This window comes from Varanus komodoensis, unplaced genomic scaffold, assembly GCF_004798865.1.
Source record: "Varanus komodoensis strain SLA01 unplaced genomic scaffold, ASM479886v1 scaffold44_3, whole genome shotgun sequence".
NCBI classification, from domain to species: Eukaryota; Metazoa; Chordata; class Lepidosauria; order Squamata; family Varanidae; genus Varanus; species Varanus komodoensis.
Genome location: NW_025336010.1, coordinates 1326881 through 1346774, shown reverse-complemented (window position 1 = coordinate 1346774; position 19894 = coordinate 1326881). Strand labels below are relative to the sequence as shown.

General features: G+C 52.9%; 1 protein-coding gene across 3 annotated transcripts in view; it reads left to right on the top strand.

Annotated features, from left to right (window-relative positions):
• LIMK2 (LIM domain kinase 2) overlaps window positions 1-19894 on the top strand; it is a 105166-nt gene that overhangs the window by 82783 nt on the left and 2489 nt on the right. For all 3 annotated transcript variants that reach the window (XM_044444410.1, XM_044444409.1, XM_044444411.1), the window contains 7 exons: window positions 9966-10052; window positions 10938-11069; window positions 11820-11876; window positions 12691-12756; window positions 13883-14057; window positions 18941-18996; window positions 19630-19787. In XM_044444410.1, coding sequence (XP_044300345.1) covers window positions 9966-10052; window positions 10938-11069; window positions 11820-11876; window positions 12691-12756; window positions 13883-14057; window positions 18941-18996; window positions 19630-19787 — 731 coding nt within the window. The remainder of the gene's footprint in view (window positions 1-9965; window positions 10053-10937; window positions 11070-11819; window positions 11877-12690; window positions 12757-13882; window positions 14058-18940; window positions 18997-19629; window positions 19788-19894) is intronic.

Genomic DNA, 19894 nt, shown 5'->3' with positions numbered 1-19894 from the left:
AACAGTCCTTGGCCCTCTTTCAGATAAGGGAGCCCTCTGTGAAAGCGTGAGGAAACGAAGAGCTGGCACCATGTTGAGGCATGACCTGTCGCATGCTTCCTCCGGTTTCACTAAAAATTTCCACTGCATCTTTGCTACTCTTGCCATGTTGGGCTGGGCAGAAATTCCACTTCCCCTGGGAACTACCTGAGTCACTGGTTCTCTCTATTGCCTACGCTTCTTAACACGGGAGTGCAGAGATAACGGAGGGTTGCTGCCGGTGAATTGGGAGAGGAAGTGGGAAAAGGTGATTGCCTAATTGAAAGCCAGTCAAGAAAGTAGTGCAGCAATAGCAAAATGTACAAATATACATGGATTATTTTGAAAACTATTCAAAAGACTACATGAGACATGCTGAAAGCAATTTCAGTTGAGGGCTAAAAAGCTAGTGAATGGTAGGTGCCTTGCACCTTGAACGAGGGTCCCTGTGTTGCTTGCTGTTTGTCTTGCTTTGGAAGGCTTCGTGTCTAAGAAAAGCCAGTGCGGTGTAGTGGGGAGGGGGTAATGCAGGGGACCTCGGAGATCCAGGTTCTAGTCCCCACTCTGCCTTGGAGCTCGCTGGGTGACCTTGGCCAGCCATACACTCTCAGCCTGACCTACTGCACAGGGCGGTGCTGAGGACGAAACAGGGAGGAAGAGGACTGTGGAAGCCGCTTTGGGCTCCGTGCAAGGGAAGACAGGCAGGGAATGGATGTCGGGTAACAGCAAGGATGCTTCAGCACCTCCCCTTACGAGATGCAGCGCTTCCATCTTCTCCAGTCTGGCTGCACTGATGGATACTTTCCTCGGGGCTGCATCAACAGTGGGAGCATCCTGCATTGCTTTGCTTTGAGAACACATTTTCCTCTGAGTTGGGTCTTACTTCAGCCTTCATCAGTGCTCTCCAGATGTGCTGGACCACAATTCCCATCATTCCTGGCCTGCATGGCCAACACACCTGGAAGGCACCGGCCTGAGAAAGGCTGCCCTCATTTAGGCTGCCTGCCGGCTTCTCTTACCTTTCCGCTCTAACAAACATGCCTCTCCTCCTCCTCCTCCTCCTCCGTGTGGCTGGGCATGTAGCAAGCCCAGGTAACCGCAGCGTGCCTTCTGCAATGCGCCTGGCGCTGCCCGCCGACTCGGCTGACTCCCTGTGGCCTCGTGCTGGTGCTTGCCCTGCCTCGGAGCTGCCACGGGCCATTTGGGGCAGTCACGTGGCGAGGGCGGGAGCGTACGGCTGAGGCCTGCCTCATCACAGCTTCCCCTGCATGGCCTCAGGAGGTGCATCACAGCCCAGCAGTACCCTGTGCTCCTGGCTGGCTGGCTCTTTTGGAGGAGCAGGAGAGGGGAAGGCTGGGCTGCAGGTGCTGTGCTTGTCTTCCTGTTCCTGCAGCCTTCTGTGGACCTCTGGCTCGGAGCATTGTCAGACTTGGCTGCTTGGCTTGGCCCTGGAAGCTGGCAGCGTGCTGCAGGCCTGGTTGGCTGCGTTAGACCCAGTCACGCTTCCAAGCAGAATTCCGATCTTCGGAGACACCCTGCTTATGTAGCCAGAACAGCAACACCAATGCACGAGGAAGGTCTCAGAAGACTCGGGGGAACCCCGTCAGAAATATATTTAAGCAAGGGGAAATCATCAAATGGGAGTGAGTGCCCAGATAGGCCAGTGCAGCTCCGCTGCTCGGTGCGGACTGGCTGTGGCAGAGCAGGCAGGAGTCTGTCTGGAGGGGAGTGAGCAGGAGGCCCCAGCAATGCTCAGCCGTGATTTGTGCCGACCTTGGCAATTTGTCAACTGCACAGTAGCACTGTGGTTTCGACGGTTGAGCTAAGATAGAAAAAGAGAGTAAAGAGTCAGGGTAACTGCCTTTCCCAGGATCATCAACTATGTCTGTGCCAGACCTAAACTCATGGTTAATTCTATTATGAGACACCAAAGTATTAATATTAACAGGGACCATAAGGTAGCACAGGGAGAAAAATATTCTAAAGTTTGACATTTGTCCCTTTAGCCCTTCCTTGCATACAACTTGCAGTCTAAAACAGGAATTTGACTGTTCTGGATATTTATTTGGCTCTCATACTTACTTATATCAAACAATAACAGCACATTTTTTCAGGGAAGACTGCAACAAAGTGAAGATATATCTAACTCTAAGGTTATGATAGACATTGCACTCAAGGACAAAACAAGTAAGATTCTGGATGCTTAAAGAAGTAGGGACATCCTTCTCAATCTACCAAAGGAAGGACATTTAACTGTGTCCTGCAAAAGCTATTCTCATTTTGCTAGTGGGTCAATCAACAAAATACTTTGGAAGTATAAAAGAGATATATGTATGTGACCATATTAGGAGGGAGGGGCACGCTAGAGACACCTCATTCCCTTACTTTCATGGGGAAACAAATGAGGCAGCCGGTTCACTCACTGGGCCCCTTTATTGCCATTTACCACTTTTGCGGCTGTGCTGCTCACAGCGCCAAGGCCCTCGCCTGCTCCAGCCCTTCCTCCTCCCTGTATCTATGGCAACAAGTGGCGTCGCACCTGCAGCAACGGGGAGTTGTGTGTTTTGGTCACCGGGTTTCCGCGCGCGGCTTGTGTTCACCTTTCTGCGAAAGACAGCAAAGCCAGCCTGTCACAATCTCCATGCGTGTCTCCTCCTTGATCCCTCTCCTCCGTCCCCGTCTCTCCCTTCCTCTGCTTCCTCTTTATATCTTCCTCCTGCGCACCACTCCCTCGCCCAGCTGTTCCTTCCCCGGCCAGCAGTTCCGCACAGCTGCGCGCTCCCCGCGTCTCCCAGCTGTTGCAGTCCCATGCGTTGTTCTGCCCACGCAGATTCCCAGACTCGTCCCGTTGCCTGCGGCCCTGCTCCCTTGGATGCCCCGGGAAAAGGGGTGAGCCCCTCTGCCTCCTCACAATGTATTTCTAGACCGCCAACTAGAAAGTATCTCTATTGGGTATTTATCGAAGGAAACCACAGCCTTGAATTTACAAGAGCTGAGCAGGGCTGCCAAGGGCAGGACATTTCGGAGTGCAGTCCTTCGCTGGACCGCCATCTGTTCGAGGTGACTTGATGGCACATAGCAGCAGCAGCAGCAGCAGCAGCAGCAGCAGCAGCAGCAGGCCCAGTCAACAGCCCGCCAGTTTGGACTGTCTTCGGCTCGCTAAATCGAGCTCGGTGATACAGAACAAAAGGAAAACAGGAGTGGGGAAGGAGGAGAACAGTCTCGAAGTTTTTCCAGTTCTGGTGGTGGCTATAAGGTCTATTCAAACTCCCCAGTCTCGAAATAGAGGATGGGAGAAGTGCCAGATGATTAGACTAGTGTTGTCCCTGTCTGCAAAAAAGGCGAAAAGGAGGATGTGGGATCTGCAGACTTATTAGCCTAACACCAATTCCTGGGAAAATTCTGCAGCAGGTAATAAAGAATTCAGTGTCCAAGCACCTTGAAGTGAATGGAGTAGTTACCAGAAGCTACCATGTATTTATCAACAACAAGGTTTGCCAGAAATCTGATCTATTTTGATTGGATAGCCTTCCTTGTGACTGTGGGAATGCTGTGGACATAATATATCTTGATTTCAGCAAAACTTTCAACATTCTGATCGGCAAACTAGCTAAAAGTGGGCTGGGTGGAACAATGATCAGGTGGATCCACAGTTGGCTACAGAATTGGATGTCCAGAGTGCTCCTCAATGGCACCTTCTCAACTGGGGAGAGGTAGTGAGTGGGGCACCGCATGGCTCAGTCCTGGGCCCAGTGACCTTCCTCATTTTTATTAATGATTTGGATGTGAAAGTGCAGGGAATGCTGATCAGATTTGCAGATGACACAAAGCTGGTTGGGAAAGCTAATTCAAACTTAGTTTTCAGGAGGCTATTTGAACTCTGAATTGTTTGAAGTCCGAAGCAGTTTTCCCCATTAGAAATAGTGGAAAGTGAATTAATCCATTCCCAAACCCTAAACATTACCCATTTCAGTAAACTTAAACAGCAAATATGGCATCCTGAAACAAATTAAGTTCGGAGTTATATACAAGGTGTGATCAAAAAATATGGTGAATGCCTAAATAATATTAAATCCTTACAGTAAAAGACACATTGCCACTGTTGTAGTTAGTAATGAAGTCGTGTCCGACCCATCGCGACCCCATGGACAACATTCCTCCAGGCCTTCCTGTCCTCCACCATCCCCTGGAGTCCACTTAAGCTCACACCAACTGCTTCAGTGACTCCATCTAGCCACCTCATCCTCTGCCGTCCCCTTCTTCTTTTTCCATCTATTGTTCCCAGCATTAGGCTCTTCTCCAGGGAGTCCTTCCTTCTCATTAGGTGGCCAAAATATTTGAGTTTCATCTTCAGTATCTGGCCTTCTGAAGAGCAGTCAGGGTTGATTTCCTCTAGGACTGACCAGTTTGATCGCCTTGTGGTTCAAGGGACTCGCAGGAGTCCCCTCCAGCACCACAGTTCAAAGGCCTCAATCCTTTGGTGCTCAGCCTTCCTTATGGTCCAAATTTCACAGCCATACATTGCAACTGGGAAAACCATAGCCTTGACTATACGCACTTTTGTTGGCAGGGTAATGTCTCTGCTTTTTAGTACACTGTCTAGATTTGCCATAGCTTTCCTCCCCAGGAGCAAGCGTCTTTTAATTTCTTGGCTGCAGTGATCTTGGAGCGCAGGAAAATAAAATCTGTCACGACCTCCATTTCTTCCCCATCTATTTGCCAGGAATTGAGAGGACCGGATACCATGATCTTAGTTTTCTTAATGTTGAGTTTCAAGCCAACTTTTGCGCTCTCCTCCTTCACCCGCATCAAGAGGCTCTTTAGTTCCTCTTCACTTTCTGCCATTAGAGTGGTATCATCTGTATATCTGAGGTTGTTGATATTTCTCCCAGCAATCTTAATTTCAGCTGGTTATTCATCTAGCCTCGCCTTTCTCATGATGTGCTCTGCATATAAATTAAATAGGCAGGGAGACAGTATACAGCCTTGCCAAACTCCTTTCTCAATTTTGAACCAATCAGTGGTTCTGTGTCCAGTTCTCACTGTTGCTTCCTGACCCGCATATAGGTTTCTCAAGAGACAAATAAGATGGTCTGGTACTCCCATCTCTTTAAGAACTTGCCACAGTTTGTTGTGATCCACACAATCAAAGGCTTTAGCATAGTCAATGAAGCAGAAGTAGAGGAACTCCCTAGCTTTCTCCATGATCCAGCATATGCTGGCAATTTGGTCTCTAGTTCCTCTCCCTCTTCGAAATCCTGCCTGTACTTCTGGTAGTTCTCAGTCCACATACTGCTGGAGCCTAGCTTGTAGGATTTTGAGCATCACTTTGCTAGCATGTGAAATGAGTGCAATGGTGCGGTAGTTTGAACATTCTTTGGCATTGCCCTTCTTTGGGAGCAGAATGTAAACTGACCTTTTCCAATCCTGTGGCCACTGTTGAGTTTTCCAAATTTGCAGGCATAGTGAGGGTAGCACTTTTACTGCATCGTCTTTTAAGGGTTTGAATAGCTCAGCTGGAATACTGTCACCTCCACTAGCTTTGTTGTTGTCAGAATTCCTAAGGCCCATTTGACTTCACATTCCAGGATGTCTGGCTCAAGGTCAGTGACCGCCCCATCGTGGTTATCAGGGATGTTAAGCTCTTTCTTATATAGTTTATTTATTTATTTAAAGTTTTTGTATGCCGTCCCCTTGCTATATAGCCTTGCTGTATAGTTCCTCTGTGTAATCTTGCCACCCCTCTGAATCTCTTCTTCCTCTGTTAGGTCTCTGCCATTTTGGTCCTTTATCATGCCCATTTTTGCATGAAGTGTTCCCTTCATATCTCCAATTTTCTTGAAGAGATATCTGGTCCTCCCTATTCTATTGTTTTCTTCTATTTCTTTGCACTGTTCATTTAAGAAGGCATTCTTATCTCTTCTAGCTATTCTCTGGAATTCTGCATTCAGTTGCGTGTATCTTTCTCTTTCTCCCTTGCCTTTTGCTTCCCTTCTTTCCTCAGCTATTTGTAAAGCTTCATCAGACAGCCATTTTGCTTTCTTGCATTTCTTTTTCTTTGAGATGGTTTTAGTTGCTACCTCTTGTACAATGTTGCGAACCTCCATCCATAGTTCTTCAGGCACTCTGTCTATCAGATCTAATTCCTTAAATCTATTTGTCACCTCTACTGTATATTCATCAGGGATATGATTTAGGTCATACCTGAGTGGCCTAGTGCTTTTCCCTACTTTCTTCAATTTTGCAACCAGAAGCTCATGATCTGAGCCACAGTCAGCTCCTGGTCTAGTTTTTACTGACTGGACAGAGCTTCTCCATCTTTGGCTGTAGAGCACATAGTCAGTCTGATTTCTGTGTTGACTGTCTGGTGATGTCCATGTGTAGAGTTGTCTCTTGGGTTGTTGGAAAAGAGTGTTTGCTATGACCATCATATTCTCTTGACAAAATTCTACCAGCCTGTGCCCTGCTTCATTTTGTACTCCAAGGCCAAACTTGCCTATTATTCCGGTTATCTTTTGGCTTCCTATTTTAGCATTGCAATCCCCCATGATGATAAGGACATCATTTTTTGGTGTTAATTCTAGAAGGTGTTGCAGGCCTTCATGGAACCAGTCAAATTCAGCCTCTTCAGCACCAGTGGTTGGGGCATAGACTTGGACTATTGTGATGTTGAATGGTTTGCCTTGGATTCGAACTGAGATCCTTTTGTCATTTTGGAGATTGTATCCCAGTACTGCTTTTCCTACTCTTTTATTGACTATGAAGGCTACTCCATTTCTGCTGAGGGATTCTTGCTCGCAGTAATATACCTGATGGTCATCTGAATTAAATTCATCCATTCCTGTCCATTTTAGTTCACTGATTCCTAAGATGTCGATGTTCTGTCTTGTCATCTCTTGTTTGACCACATCCAGCTTGCCTGGATTCATGGATCTTACATTCCAGGTTCCTATGGAGTATAGATCTTTACAGCATCAGACTCTCCTTTCACCACCAGATTAATTCACAACTGAGTGTCCTTTCGGCTTTGACCCAGTTGCTTCATTCTTTCTGGCGCTACTAGTACTAGCCCTCCGCTCTTCCCCAGTAGCATATTGGACACCTTCCGACCTGAGGGGCTCATCTTCCGGCGTCGTATCTTTTTGCCTTTTGGTGCTGTCCATGGGATTTTCATGGCAAGGGTACTGGAGTGGGTTGCCATTTCCTTCTCCAGTGGCTCACGTTTTGTCAGAGCTCTCTGCTATGACCTGTCCGTCTTGGGTGGCCCTGCACGGCACAGCTCAGAGCTTCATTGAGCTACGGAAGCCCCTTCGCCACAACAAGGCAGTGATCCAGGAAGGAGTCCTTATTTATATCCCCTCCTAAGTCTGTTTCCCATGAGACCTTCAGAGAGTCATAGTGATTCTCCATATCTAATAAAATCTTATAAATCTCAATTATTATTCCCCTTGTGTGCATCATGTTTTGTCTCTCCTTATATAAAACAATCTGTTCAAATTTAGTAATATCTTTACATTTACATTTACCATTCTATCCATTCTTTAGTCCATTGCTCTGATTAAACCAGATTATTTTTTTCCTTCCTTCTTGTTCATTTTCTCCAACCAGTTTTTAACTTTTAAACTTGTTTTTCCTTCAATACTTTTCTCAAACTATCAAGTTTTCTGGAAGACCTTCAATTTCTATGACTGGGATTCATGGTGAGATTGTCAACATAAATCTTGTTCTATGCATTTTTCAGATTTGCCCAATATTCTTAAGGAAGGGGTTTTTCATCTTCCATCTCATATGTTTAAAAATGGTATAAAAGTGATCCCTCAATTTGTTGGTACTCTAATTTTGCCCATATTGCCTTTTTAGGCTGTAGTATAACATCTGGTATAGATCTCATTTGATTTGCTACATAATATAATTTAATATCCAGATGTGATGTGGCTGCAAAAAGGGTTAATGCTATTTTAGGCTGAATTAATACAAGTATCACTTGCAAAACACATGAGGTACCGGTTCCCCTCTAATCAGCATTAGTTAGGCCCCATCTCGAGTCCTGTGTCCAGATCTGGGCCTGGAAAGAAAGCCCTCGGAGGAGAAATTGAAAGAATTAATCGTGCTTAGCCTGGAGAAGACAAGACTGAGGGGAGATGTGGTGGCACTTTTCAAATACTTGAAAGGCTGCCACACTGAGGAGGGCCAGCGTCTCAATATTCCCAGAGTGCGGGACACAGAATAGAGGGCTTGAATTACAGGATGCCAGATTGTGGCTAGACGCCAGGAAACACGTCCCGACTGTTGGAACAGCGTGACGGTGGAGCCAATGACCTGCGGAGCTGGTGTCTCTCCCACACTGCAGGCGGTCAAGCGGCGTGGGACAGCCATCTGTCAGGGACGCTGTAACTGGGAGGCCTGCGCTGAGCAGGGGATTGGCCCCACTGGCCTTATGGGCCCCTTCTGTAAATGCAGTGCTGACACAAACACCAAGCAGTACGTTCATGGATGATCTCCTGGTAAGGTGTAGCCCAACTGTGGATTCAGGGTTTCTTCTCCTCACAGACTGTAATGCCTGTCCGTTTGTTTTCATCAACTTAGTGGATATATAACATGCAATCTCAGCTGCTTGAGAATGCATTTCACTGTTACTCTGCCACTGTAGCAATATCAAGTTAACTCTGTCATGACTTAGGAAGAATAAGAAGGATGCGGAAAGCCCCGTGTTCAAAATAATCAGGAGGTTCTTTTGCCTCCATGAAGGCAAGTCCATTTCCTCCATTGTAGCCCCTGGCGATCCAAATGTCTGCTTGAACAGAACCTTCAACTGAAAAGCAAAGCTAATCTGAGAGCCACTCTGTCGTCATTATTTCCAATTCAGCACAAATTGTTTCCAGTTTAATAGAGGCTGGAACTGAAAAGCAGCTAAATTGGATTGTACATTGAAAGGAGACTAAATTACTGTGGCTCTGTAAAGGACCTGTGGCATAGTCCTGACTCAGCATTGCTCTGACACTGATCGAACCAGGTCGTGTCCCTCGTGCGCAACAGAACTGCAGTGATCTGCTGAGCTGATTCTATCAGCTAACAAAGTACTCATCTGTATTTGGGAAGACCAGGTGCTTGATTGCTGGAAAACAGCCCCAAAGTAATTGGAAAAAGAAACGTGTTCTAAACTGATCCTGTGCGTTTTCCAATTATGAACTTGTCTGGACCTTCCCCAGAGCTTTGTCTTAGCAAGTGCTCCAGCCTGTGGCTTAGCTGCTCGGGCACATAACTCAGCCATGACAAAGCATCTTGTTTGCATAAGGCCTCAGCGGGTTAGGAGGAGCATGTTTCAAAGAGCAAGCTGGAGTGTTTCTGAGAGATCCCAAAAGGCAGCACAGTTTCAAAAGGTGATTCCCTCTCCCCATGCTTGTTAAGATTGTTGTGGGCTGACTTTCTCGCTTCTGCTACGCATTGCTTTGGTTGGTTTGGAAGTTGTTTGGAAGTCTGCAGATACATCAGGCGGAATTAAACACACGAGGGGCTGCGGTGCCTATTATGTGCTCGTGGTTTGAGTGTCAGTGTATGTTTGTGGTCTCTGCATTGTAGTTTCATAGACAGCTTCTGCCACACTGTGGCAACACATCCGCTGTGAGGACACTGCATTCAGGCGGTCCGCCAAAGCTTGCTTTTGGAGGTTCAGGAAGAGGTTGCGTGCTCCCACCTCTTCGTGCATATGGCTTAAGGCGTGGATGGTTTCAGCAAACCAGGAAGTGATGCATGAAGCCAGGTGGGGTGGGAGTACAGGGCTGATCCCCCAAGTGCAGCTGCTCACATCATTTGGGTCCTACTGCCCACCTACCTTTGCAGAGCCTCTGGTGAAATTCCGAAAGATGCGAAATTCTCTGAAGCATCAAAAGTCTAATGTAAAGGCTTGGGTTTTTTGTTTTGTTTTGTTTTGTTTTACTTTGGCTAAGGTAACACACAAAGCAACAGGGAAGGTGATGGTGATGAAGGAGTTGATTCGTTGTGATGAAGAAACACAGAAGACCTTCTTGACAGAGGTATGCACACATTGTTAAAGTCCTGTTCAGGCTGATCTGGGAGCTATGCATGGTTCTTCACCTACCCCTTCAGCATCTGAAATAAGGAACTGGAGCGCAGAAGCTTGCCCAGGTCAGCATTCATGTGTCCCGGGAGAGCAAAAGACTTTTAGGCTGTGCGCATTGCATGTGCATTTGGGTTGCTGTCTGACATTTAATGTTGCGCCTTGGCCTGGAGAACCAGTACCAAGCCACGGGATTTTGCTGCTTGAAATGGAGGCCTTGAAGGCTGCTTACCACCACAAGCCATTTCAGGCTGGTCGCCCTGGCAAGTAACTGGGGAGCCCGGTTGCTCTGCTGCCTGCTGCCCTACTGAGCCCCAGAAGGAGCTTGGCAGAGATGATGCTTGCTCCCTTGCTCTGCTGCCGTGCAGCCAAAAGCCGGCGGGGCAAGGATCGTCGCCCTGCCTTGCACCGTCGTGCCTCCAGCAGCCCCCCTTGGTGGGGCACAGCTTGCTCGGTCCAGTCTGATAACCTGACTGGGTGAGATGGAGGCTCGGATTGCCTTTTCCTAGCTATTAGTCCAGCTGTGGCATTTTGCGGCTTCCAAGCTGCCTCAAGACAGCCTTACATGCAGCACACTGCATTGATCCCACTTGGAGCGTAGGGAGTAATCGCAGCAGGCCTAATGGGGCTGCTTGCATCTGCTCTGAAGAGCTTGGGCATGGGCACCCTCCGTCCCTGGAGGCCCACTTCCTTGGGCTTCCTGCTGCCGCAGCAGCATCCTGGACAGGAGTCCTGTGTAAGAGGTGATTTAGGAGTATTGTTAGTTTGGTTAAAAGTGTGGGTGCGGGGGAAGGAGGCCAGGATCCATCTCGGCCTTTTTGGGTGTTGTCTGTCACATCAGGTGAAGGTGATGCGCAGCTTAGATCATCCCAATGTCCTGAAATTCATTGGCGTGTTGTACAAGGACAAGAGGCTGAACCTGCTCACAGAGTACATTGAAGGGGGGACCCTGAAGGACTTCCTCCGGAACGTGGTGAGTGCAGTGCCCACCCGCTGTGGGACCCCAGATGAGAGGGGGCTGATGCATGTAGAATGAAAAAGGAGGGGGGATCTTTCCCTAGAAGATCCAACAGGCTTCCCAGGCAGCCTTCCCGAACCTGGTTTCCAAATGTGCCAGACTGCAGCCAGACTGCAGCTGGGAATAATGAGACAGCACATCTAAGAGGGCAGCAACTTAGGAAAGGTTATGCTAGGAACAGGGAAACACTCATCAGTTTAAATAATGGGCTTGCATCTTGAGGGCATCAGGTTGAAAATGGATGTTCTGAAATATGTTTTTAAAACTAAACTGTCCCTTCTGATGGGAGAGGTTTGCACGCATTGCTCCCTTACGGTCAGGCTGTCTGGGCACTCACCACAGCAGCCTTCCCTATCTGGCGACCTCAGTAGCCACGCTGGCTGCAGGTGGTGGGTACTAGAGTCCAAGTGGATCCAAAGGCTACCACGCTAGAGGAGGCCGCAGTGCAATGTTTGGAGGCATGGCCATGACTTGGGTTGCACTTTCCAGAGCACGACAGTAGTGCTCTTTCCGGTGCGCTGTGCCCAGGAAAGTCCTCTGGATCCCTGCACAAGCATCAAGTGGCTGCCTGCATGTCTTTGCCTGGCCCTTCCCCCACCTGCCTGGATGAGCTGTGTGTCCAGCAGTGGCTCAGTGCCCTGCACAAGTCCCCCCTGCCCCCCCCCCGCCCTGATATCTGGCTTCCTGTGGCATTTTTCCTCACAGGACCCGTTTCCCTGGGAGCAGAAAGTCAGCTTTGCCAAAGGAATTGCATCAGGAATGGTGAGCTGTGCTCCAGGTTGCCTGCTGGGAGCCGTCTCCTGGGGCTCGGGGAGAATGAGCTGCGGCCCAGAGAGCCTGAGGCTGTCGAGTGGCCTGTGGGCCCTGGCCGGCCGGGGAGCAGCTGCCCTCGTGCCGGCCGCCTGGGCTAAGCGTTTGCCCAAGCCATCCCAAGGACATTTGACTGCCGAGTGAGGGGGGTGGGGGCGGGGGGACCCCTCTTCTCCTGCCAGGCTTCCCCAAGCTGATGGACTCCAGGTGAGGGGGGCTGCCCCCCATCATTTGCAGCCAGCGCGGACACCATGTCACGGGGGCAGTCATCCAGCACACCTGGAGAGTGCCAGGTTCCTGGCCGTTTGCCTACTTTCTGGAGCCAGAGCTGGTCTCTGTGCAGGCCTCGTGCCTGGCAGGGGTGCCTCTTTGCTGAAGTCTTTGTGGCCCAGACGCACCCCCCCCGCACTTGAGTGCTCACACAGACTCAGCATGGAAAAGATTGCAAGGGATGTTGCTTTGCCTGGGGGCAGTCAGCACCTTTCGGCAGCCTCGGCAGCCCTCCGCCGTGGGGTCCTGCTCTGGGCGGGTGGGGCCGCACGGTCCTGCCTGCTGCAAGCCACTGGGAGCTGTGTGGGCAGCCGGCCCCCGAGGCCAGCTGCCACATTTGCTTGTGAGGCCCACAGTGGGAATTGCAGAGGGCCCCGTGACCAGGGGCTGGGGTGGCTGGTGAGGCTGCCTGGCGGGAGCCAGAGGCCTGCTCCCATCCAAACAGTGGTGCCGCAGGCCACGCAGCCACATCTCTTTCCTGCTTTTCCCCCCGCAGGCTTATCTGCACTCAATGTGCATCATTCACCGAGATCTGAATTCCCACAACTGCCTGATCAAACTGGTGAGCAACCACCATTTCCCCTCTCCTGCTGGGAAGGCTTCCCCATCAGCCCTTCCTCTTGTGGAAGCGAGGCGGCTCGGCAGCTTGTCTCTTGGTCCCCCCTGCAGGGGGCTGCCTGAGCTTCAGCGGAAGGAATGCCCCAGCGCCCCCACCCTGATCAGGGCACGTGCTCCTCCCTTAGTCTGAGGCTGCAGGACTCCTCAGTCAGTGGGGGCGGGGGTGGGAAGGTAAGATCCCTCCATTTTTGTTCCGAAAGTAAGATTGCTCAGCTGCTTGGATGGATGTGACTGTAGAAGAGCAGCATCTGTGTGCGAGGATCCCGCTCCACCGCCTTGAGCAGGCTCCTAAGGAAGTTCTGGTGGTCCGCGGAGGCCTCCCACGCGCGGCCTTTGCGGCGCCAGGAGGCACCCCTTGGGCCTGCAGGCATGCGTGACTATCTGGGGAAACGCGTGTCACGGGGGTGTGCCACAGGGCGAGGGGCATGCTCCCCAGGCTGGGCGCCAGGCAGGGCCGGCCTCTGCGCCCCCCACACTGTGCAGCGCCTTTGACGCCCCGGGTCGCAGCACCTGTCTCCAACTGCCAGTAAGGAAATGGCAGTTTCTGCAAAAGAAGTGGGAAAGCTGCACCGCTTGGTGGTCGGAGTGCCGTGCGGCTGTCAGGAGGAGCCCACCCTTAGATTCCTCTTAGTCTGGACTTAAGCGGGCCCAGTGGTTGGTGAGCCAGGACTTGACGTGAGGTGCCGCTTCCCCCAGCGTCCCCTTTGGCCTGCTGTGGGGGTCCAGCCTCCTGCCCTCCCTCGCCGTCATCACAGGCAGCAGTGCAGGAAGGGCTATTTAGGGAAAACCGGGGCTGGCAGACACTTGCGCTGCGGCTCAGACGTCCCACGAGTGCAGTTGCAGCTGCAGCTGCGAGGCGGGTGTGGCTGGCCACCTCACCGCAGCCTCCGAACAAGACGCTCGGGCGCAGGGCTGCCATGGCGCGTGGCATCGCGCTTCGCAGGCCCTGGCTGCACGCCTGCGCTTCACCCACAGGACCGCCAGCGGTGGGATCGGGGCCTTTCCGTCCCGATGGGTCCTGCTTCAAGAGGAATTCCTGCTGACTTCTGCTGCTCTGTACTTGGCTGCAGGACAAGACGGTGGTGGTCGCTGACTTTGGCTTGTCCCGGTTAATTGTAGAGGAGAGGAAGAAGCCCACCCTGGAAAAGCCCTCAGTCAAGAAGCGCTCCTTGCGCAAGAGCGACCGGAAAAAGCGCTACACTGTGGTGGGGAACCCCTACTGGATGGCACCAGAGATGCTCAACGGTAAGGGGCTTTGCGCAGGCTGTGACCGGACTGGCATCGGCCGCTTGCCCAGCCTGCTGGCTTTCCAGGCTCGCCCGGCTCTGCTTGGCACTGAGTGGCCGCCTGCTGGCCCAGCCCTCGGGCTGTCCCGCCAGGCTGGAGTGCCAGATGGCAGCTGTAGCAGTCCCACAGCAGAGCAGAGCACCGCCTCTTGATGACTGGGCCTTGTGAGACACAGCCGGCGCAGCGTCCGTTTCCTCCGCTCCCTTCTTGGGCGAGGTGCATGCTCGGGCCTGGCGCTGGCAAGCACCCGCACGGGGCAAGCTGCGGCTCCGTCCAGGGCGCACTGAGCAAAGTTCGAGGCAGCGCCCGGCTCAGCTGCTCTGCAAAGGCTCATCAGGGTCCTGTGTCCCACCTCACTTCCTCCGAGTGCTTGTGGAGCTGCCCCCTCAGGAGGGGAGCAGGGCCCCCCAGCTCTTCATGGCCTCCCTCGGTGGCTCACCACCTGGCGTGTGCTCCAGCTCAGCCAAGTACGTGTGCCCCAGGGCAGCCTCCTGCCTTCCCACTGGGGGGCTCCTTGAAGGAGCATGGGAGGGGCACCTTCTTCGAAGTGCTTGCATGTGGCGGCTGCTCCCTCCTGCCCTGCGGCCTCGCGCGTGCACGCGCAGCGAGATGCGTGAGTCCTGCCCGGCCAGTCTGCCTGGTCCCATTACCTGTTCGGCAGCCCCCTGGCGGACTGGGGGAATGCCGTGGGCATCACCTGTCTTGCCCTCAGCAAGGCTTCTGACAGTGCCCCATGGTCTCCGGATGAGCAAACTAGCAAAAAGTGGGCGGGTGGGTCAACCATCGGGTGGATCCACAGTTGGCTGTGGAATCGGTCTCCAAGAGTGCTTGTGCGAGGCACCTCCTCCAACTGGGAGAGGTCGCAGGTGAGGCACCGCATTATTCAGTCCTGGGCTGAGAACTCTTCAACGTGTTTATTAATGATTTGAATGAGGAAGTGCAGGGAAGGATCGCCAGATCTGCAGATGACACAAAACTGGAAGACCGAACCAAGATTCAAGGTGACCTTGACAGGTGGGAGGGCTGGGCTGAAAGCCACAGAATAAAGTTCAGCAGGGACAAATGCCAAGGTCTGCACTTTGGAAATAGAAACCAAATTCATTGTTACAAGATGGGGATTACTTGGCTCAACAATACTGCCAGTGAGAAGGATCTTGGGGTTGTTGTAGATCACAAGCTGAATATGGGCCAACAATGTGATGTGGCCACGAAAAGGGCAAATGGTATTTTGGGCTGCATTAATAGAAGCAGCACTTCCCAGTCACGTGAAGTGCTAGCTCCCCTCGACTCAGCACTGGCCAGGGCTCGCCTGGAGTGCTGCGTCCAGTGCTGGGCACCCCCATTTAAGAAGATGCAGACAAGCTGGAAAGGGTCCAGAGGAGGCATCAAGGATGATCTGGGGACTGGAAACCAAGCCCTGTGAAGAGAGATGGAGAGATGGGCATGTTTAGCCTGGAGAAGACTGGGGGTGGGGGGTGTGATCTCACTCTACAAGGACTTCAAGGGCTGTCAAAAAGAGGAAGGCCAGAATCTTTTCTTAATCATCCCAGGGTGCAGGGCACGGAACAATGGGCTCAGGTTACAGGAAGCCAGGATCCAGCTGGTCATCAGGAAGAACTTTCGGTCGGTTAGAGCGATATAACAAAGGAACTAGTGACCTAGGGAGGTCATGGACTCTCCCACACCGGAGACATCTGGGGTGCAAGTGGACTGTCATTGGAGTCCTGCACTGAGCAGGAGGTTGGGCCTGACTGCCCCCCGGCCCCCTTCCGCTCTGCTGTTCTAGGGCCCTATGCTTCTGTGGCTCAGCAGCGTTCTTTAAGGCAGCCTTCCCCAGCCTTGTGGCTTTCGGACACGTTTGGACTGCAACACCCAGAATTCCCAGCCAGCGGTCCTGCTGGATGAGAAGTCTGGAAAGGGTGGTCCAGATACCTCTGAAGGCCGCCAGCCTGGGGAAGGCTGCTCTCAGGCATGCAGGGGTGTGGCCGAAAGCTGCCGCCTGCAGAGGGCCACAGCCGCTGAGCAAGGAGCTCAGCAGTGCCTCCTGAAGGAGAAGAGGCTGACTGCAGCGGCCCCCCTCTGCGTGACCCCAGCCACATGACGGGGGGCAGCACAGGTCCCACATCCTCTCAGCTAGAATGGAGTCATCTGCCAGGGTGGACTGTAGTACCTGAGTGTTTTTTTTCTCAGCAGTGTCAGGATGGACACATGACTCTCCTCCACATCTGGGAGGCCTTAGAATCCCTCTAGAATGGACTGGGGCCAATCGGCCTTCTGTGGCTGGAGGCACCACTGGGCTGCGGGTGCTCATGTGCCGCAGAAGCCCTCCTTTGGCCTGCGGGCTTTGCTGTGGCAGACATGCTTCTGGCCCAGCCCATTTCTGGTGGTTACCCCACTGGAAGGTGAACTTGACCCTTCAGATCTTGTCCGGACAACCCTTTGAACCCCTGAGAGAGGCTTCTTTATTCACTTTATCCGCTAAGACCACTTAGCCTGGTCCCCAGTGATGGGAATACCTGGCTCAGCATGAAGAATCTCAGAATGGTTGTAGATCACAAGGAGTCAACAGTATGAGGCGGCTGCAAAACAGGCCAAACATGCTGTTTTGGGCTGCCTTAATAGAAGCAGCACTTCCAAATCACGTGAAGTACTAGTTCCCCTTTACTTAGCATTGGCTAGGCCTCATCTGGAGTGCTGTGTCCAGTTCTGGGCACCGCAGTTTAAGGAAGATGCAGCGAAGCTGGAAAGGGTCCAGAGGAGGGCATTGAGGATGAAACAGCCCTGAGATGAGAGATGGAAAGAACCGGGTATGTTTAGCCTGGAGAAGAGAAGACTGAGGGACGGTGTGATCGCCCTCTGCAAGAGCCTCACACAGAGCAAGGCCAGGATCTCTTCTCAGTCATCCCAGAGTGCAGGAGAGAGAATAATGGGCTCAGGTTGGCGGGAGCCAGACTCCCAGCAGGCCTCAGGAAAGGCTGCCTGTTGGAGCGGCAGGACAGTGGAAGGGAAGATTGAGGGCCCCTCCCGCACTGGAGGCATTCAGGAGGCAGCTGGGCAGCCATCTGTCAAGGATGCTTGAACCTGGGGCCCTGCCTTGAGCAGGGGTTGGACCTGATGGCCTCACGCGCCCCTCCCAGCTCTGTTCTGCTCTGCTCTGATCCTAGGATTGCTTGAACCCACAACATCTCAGGTGTGGCTGCTTCGCGGGGTCCCCCTTCTGCGCTGGTCTTGACCACAAGCTCACACTGCAGCAGACATTGTGCTGTTGCTCCAACAGGCACCCACACCAAGCTCCTTGCTCCTTTCCACCAAAGGAGGAGGAAGCCGCTGCCTTGCTCGGGCAGAGAGGGTGGCATTGCACCTAGCGGGCAGAGGGGCCACTGAGAAACATACGGGACTCCGAGGAAATGCTTGTGGGTGGAACCCCTGTTCCCCATTTGTTGTGTGTGAAGTGACGTGAAAAAGGGTGGGAGACCTCTGACCTCTCTGCCCACAGTAGCCTTCCGGTGGGTGTTGCCAGGACCTGCTATGAGACTCAGCAAATGTTCTTTCGATGAATGTTCACCTCTCTCTCCTCGGCTGTTCAGCCACACAGTGTTGGATCAATGCCTTCACTGCAGCAGAAGCTGATGTGCACTGAATGGGGTGCTCAGGTGTGCCAGGACCATGGGCTGAGCTGGCGCGCTCCTTCCCTGGGCAGCGTCTGAGCCTCTGGGAGAGAGTGGCGAATCTTTTACCAGCCAGGCCATGAGCAGGCTTCTGAGGCCTGTCTTAAAAACACAGGGCTGGTTCTGTCTCCTTTTTCCCAGAGAGGGTTTTGAGAGCCAAGGAGAGAAATGAGACACTTCTAATCATAGGGTCCTAGAACAGTAAAGTTGGAAGGGACCAGCGAGGCCACTGGGGCCAGCCCCCTGCCCAGTCAAGGTATCCCTCGCAGGTGGCTGGCCAGCTGCACCTTGAATGCCTCCAGGGTGGGAGAGCCCCGCCCCCAGCAGGTCCCTGCTTCCACTGTCACAGTCTGGAAGCCCATCTTGTGGCTGAGCCTTTGTTCAAAGAGGCTGCGAGTGGGGGTGGGGGATTGCCAGCAGCCCTGCCCCTGGCTGGGAAAGGGGAGCACTGCTGCCTCCTGCTGGGATACGGGGCGCATTCTCTCCTCCTCCATGAGCAAGGAAGATGCCATCCTTGGCCTTGCTGCACCGATCCATCCAGCAGCCATCAGCCCCCATCTGAGCCACAGAAGGGGCTGCAGTTTCCTCTTTTCTTAAAACCAGAATCTTTCTGTTTGAATTTACAGAAAAATACTGCAAAAGAGTAGCTAGGAGCAGTTGGGAGAGCTAGCAAAACTGTGTAAAGCAACCCTGGCTCTAAACAGTCTGTTGCCGGTCCCTTGGCTTTCATGTTCTTGGCCAGACTCCCACGAGCCGGCTCCAGCTGCTAGGTGGCCCACCGGGAATTAGCCAGCGGGCTCCACTCTGCCTTGATCTCGGTCATCATTCTGCTTTCACGCTGGTGTTGGTTTCTCTTATTGTACTTGTGCAAGGAGCCTGCCTGGTGATGGAGGCCTCACTGAGCAACCTGGGTGGTCCCTCTCCACAGATCTGGCTGCAGGGAGAGGCCACAGGGTCAGCCATGGCTTTCACAGGGGAGAGCTGGGAAAGTGCCCCTCTCTCCTCAGGCCTCAGCCCGTGGGAGAGTGAGGATAAAAGGAGGGCATCCCTGAGGAGACAAACCCCCTTCGGGGCTCCCGTCTGTGTGGGATTTACAGGCAGCCGTGCTGCCTTCCACGTTCTCTCATGCCTCCGTGGGGCTTTCCTTTTGACGGCTCCTTTCTCTCCCTGCAGGACAGAGCTACGACGAGACCGTGGACATCTTCTCCTTTGGGATCGTGCTTTGCGAGGTACATTTCTGGGATGTGCAGGCCTGTGTATCAGTGCCGCTCTTGTAAATGCCGGAGAACTGCATGGGGTCATTCGGCACCTGGACCCTGGTGCAGCTGGTTAGTTGCTGCAGACGAGGCGCTCCGAGTCCGCTTTCCGGGCCTGGCGCCCTCCCGGGCTGTGGTTCCATGGCTCTCAGCCGTGCCGCTTGTGGGGACTGGGGCTTGCAGTCCCACTGTACCCGGGGAGTGCCAGGCTGCGCAAAGGGCTTCCAACCATTCTCCTGTCAGGAAGCTGTGGGGGACCGGGCGGGCTGCCTCGCTCCCCCACATCCTTTGTCTGGAGCAAAGCTGGCATCCCCCAGCCTCACACCTAGGAAGCGGGGACTTGCTCTGGGGAAGAGCCCCCTCCGCCTGGTTGCTCGCCGCAGCCACTCCTGGAGAAGCGCACGGGATTGCGGGGGCCGCGCTCAGGCTGCTTAAAGTGGGACCAAGGAGGACTCTTGCCAGCTGACGCTTGCTGACACCCTTTGGTCGTAAACCAGGCCTGTTTCTGCCGGTGCTGCATGCGTTCCGAGCAGCCTGCTGTGCCAGCCCTCCTGGGGCCTCCCGGGCACAGGGGAGTGCCACTCGCCCCTCATTGCCCTCTTCCAGATCATAGGACAAGTGTATGCAGATCCGGACTGCTTACCCCGCACCCTGGATTTTGGCCTCAACGTGAAGCTCTTCTGGGAGAAGTTTGTGCCTGCCGACTGCCCCCCTGCATTCTTCCCTCTGGCTGCCATCTGCTGCGGGCTGGAGCCAGAAAGCAGGTGAGGCATTTTGAATGCGGGAGCAGGGGGGTGATGTTTGGCCCTCCTCGGACAACCGCTCATCTCTGCCTGCCTGGTGCTAAAAGGACGTCCTGTCCAGCAGGGAG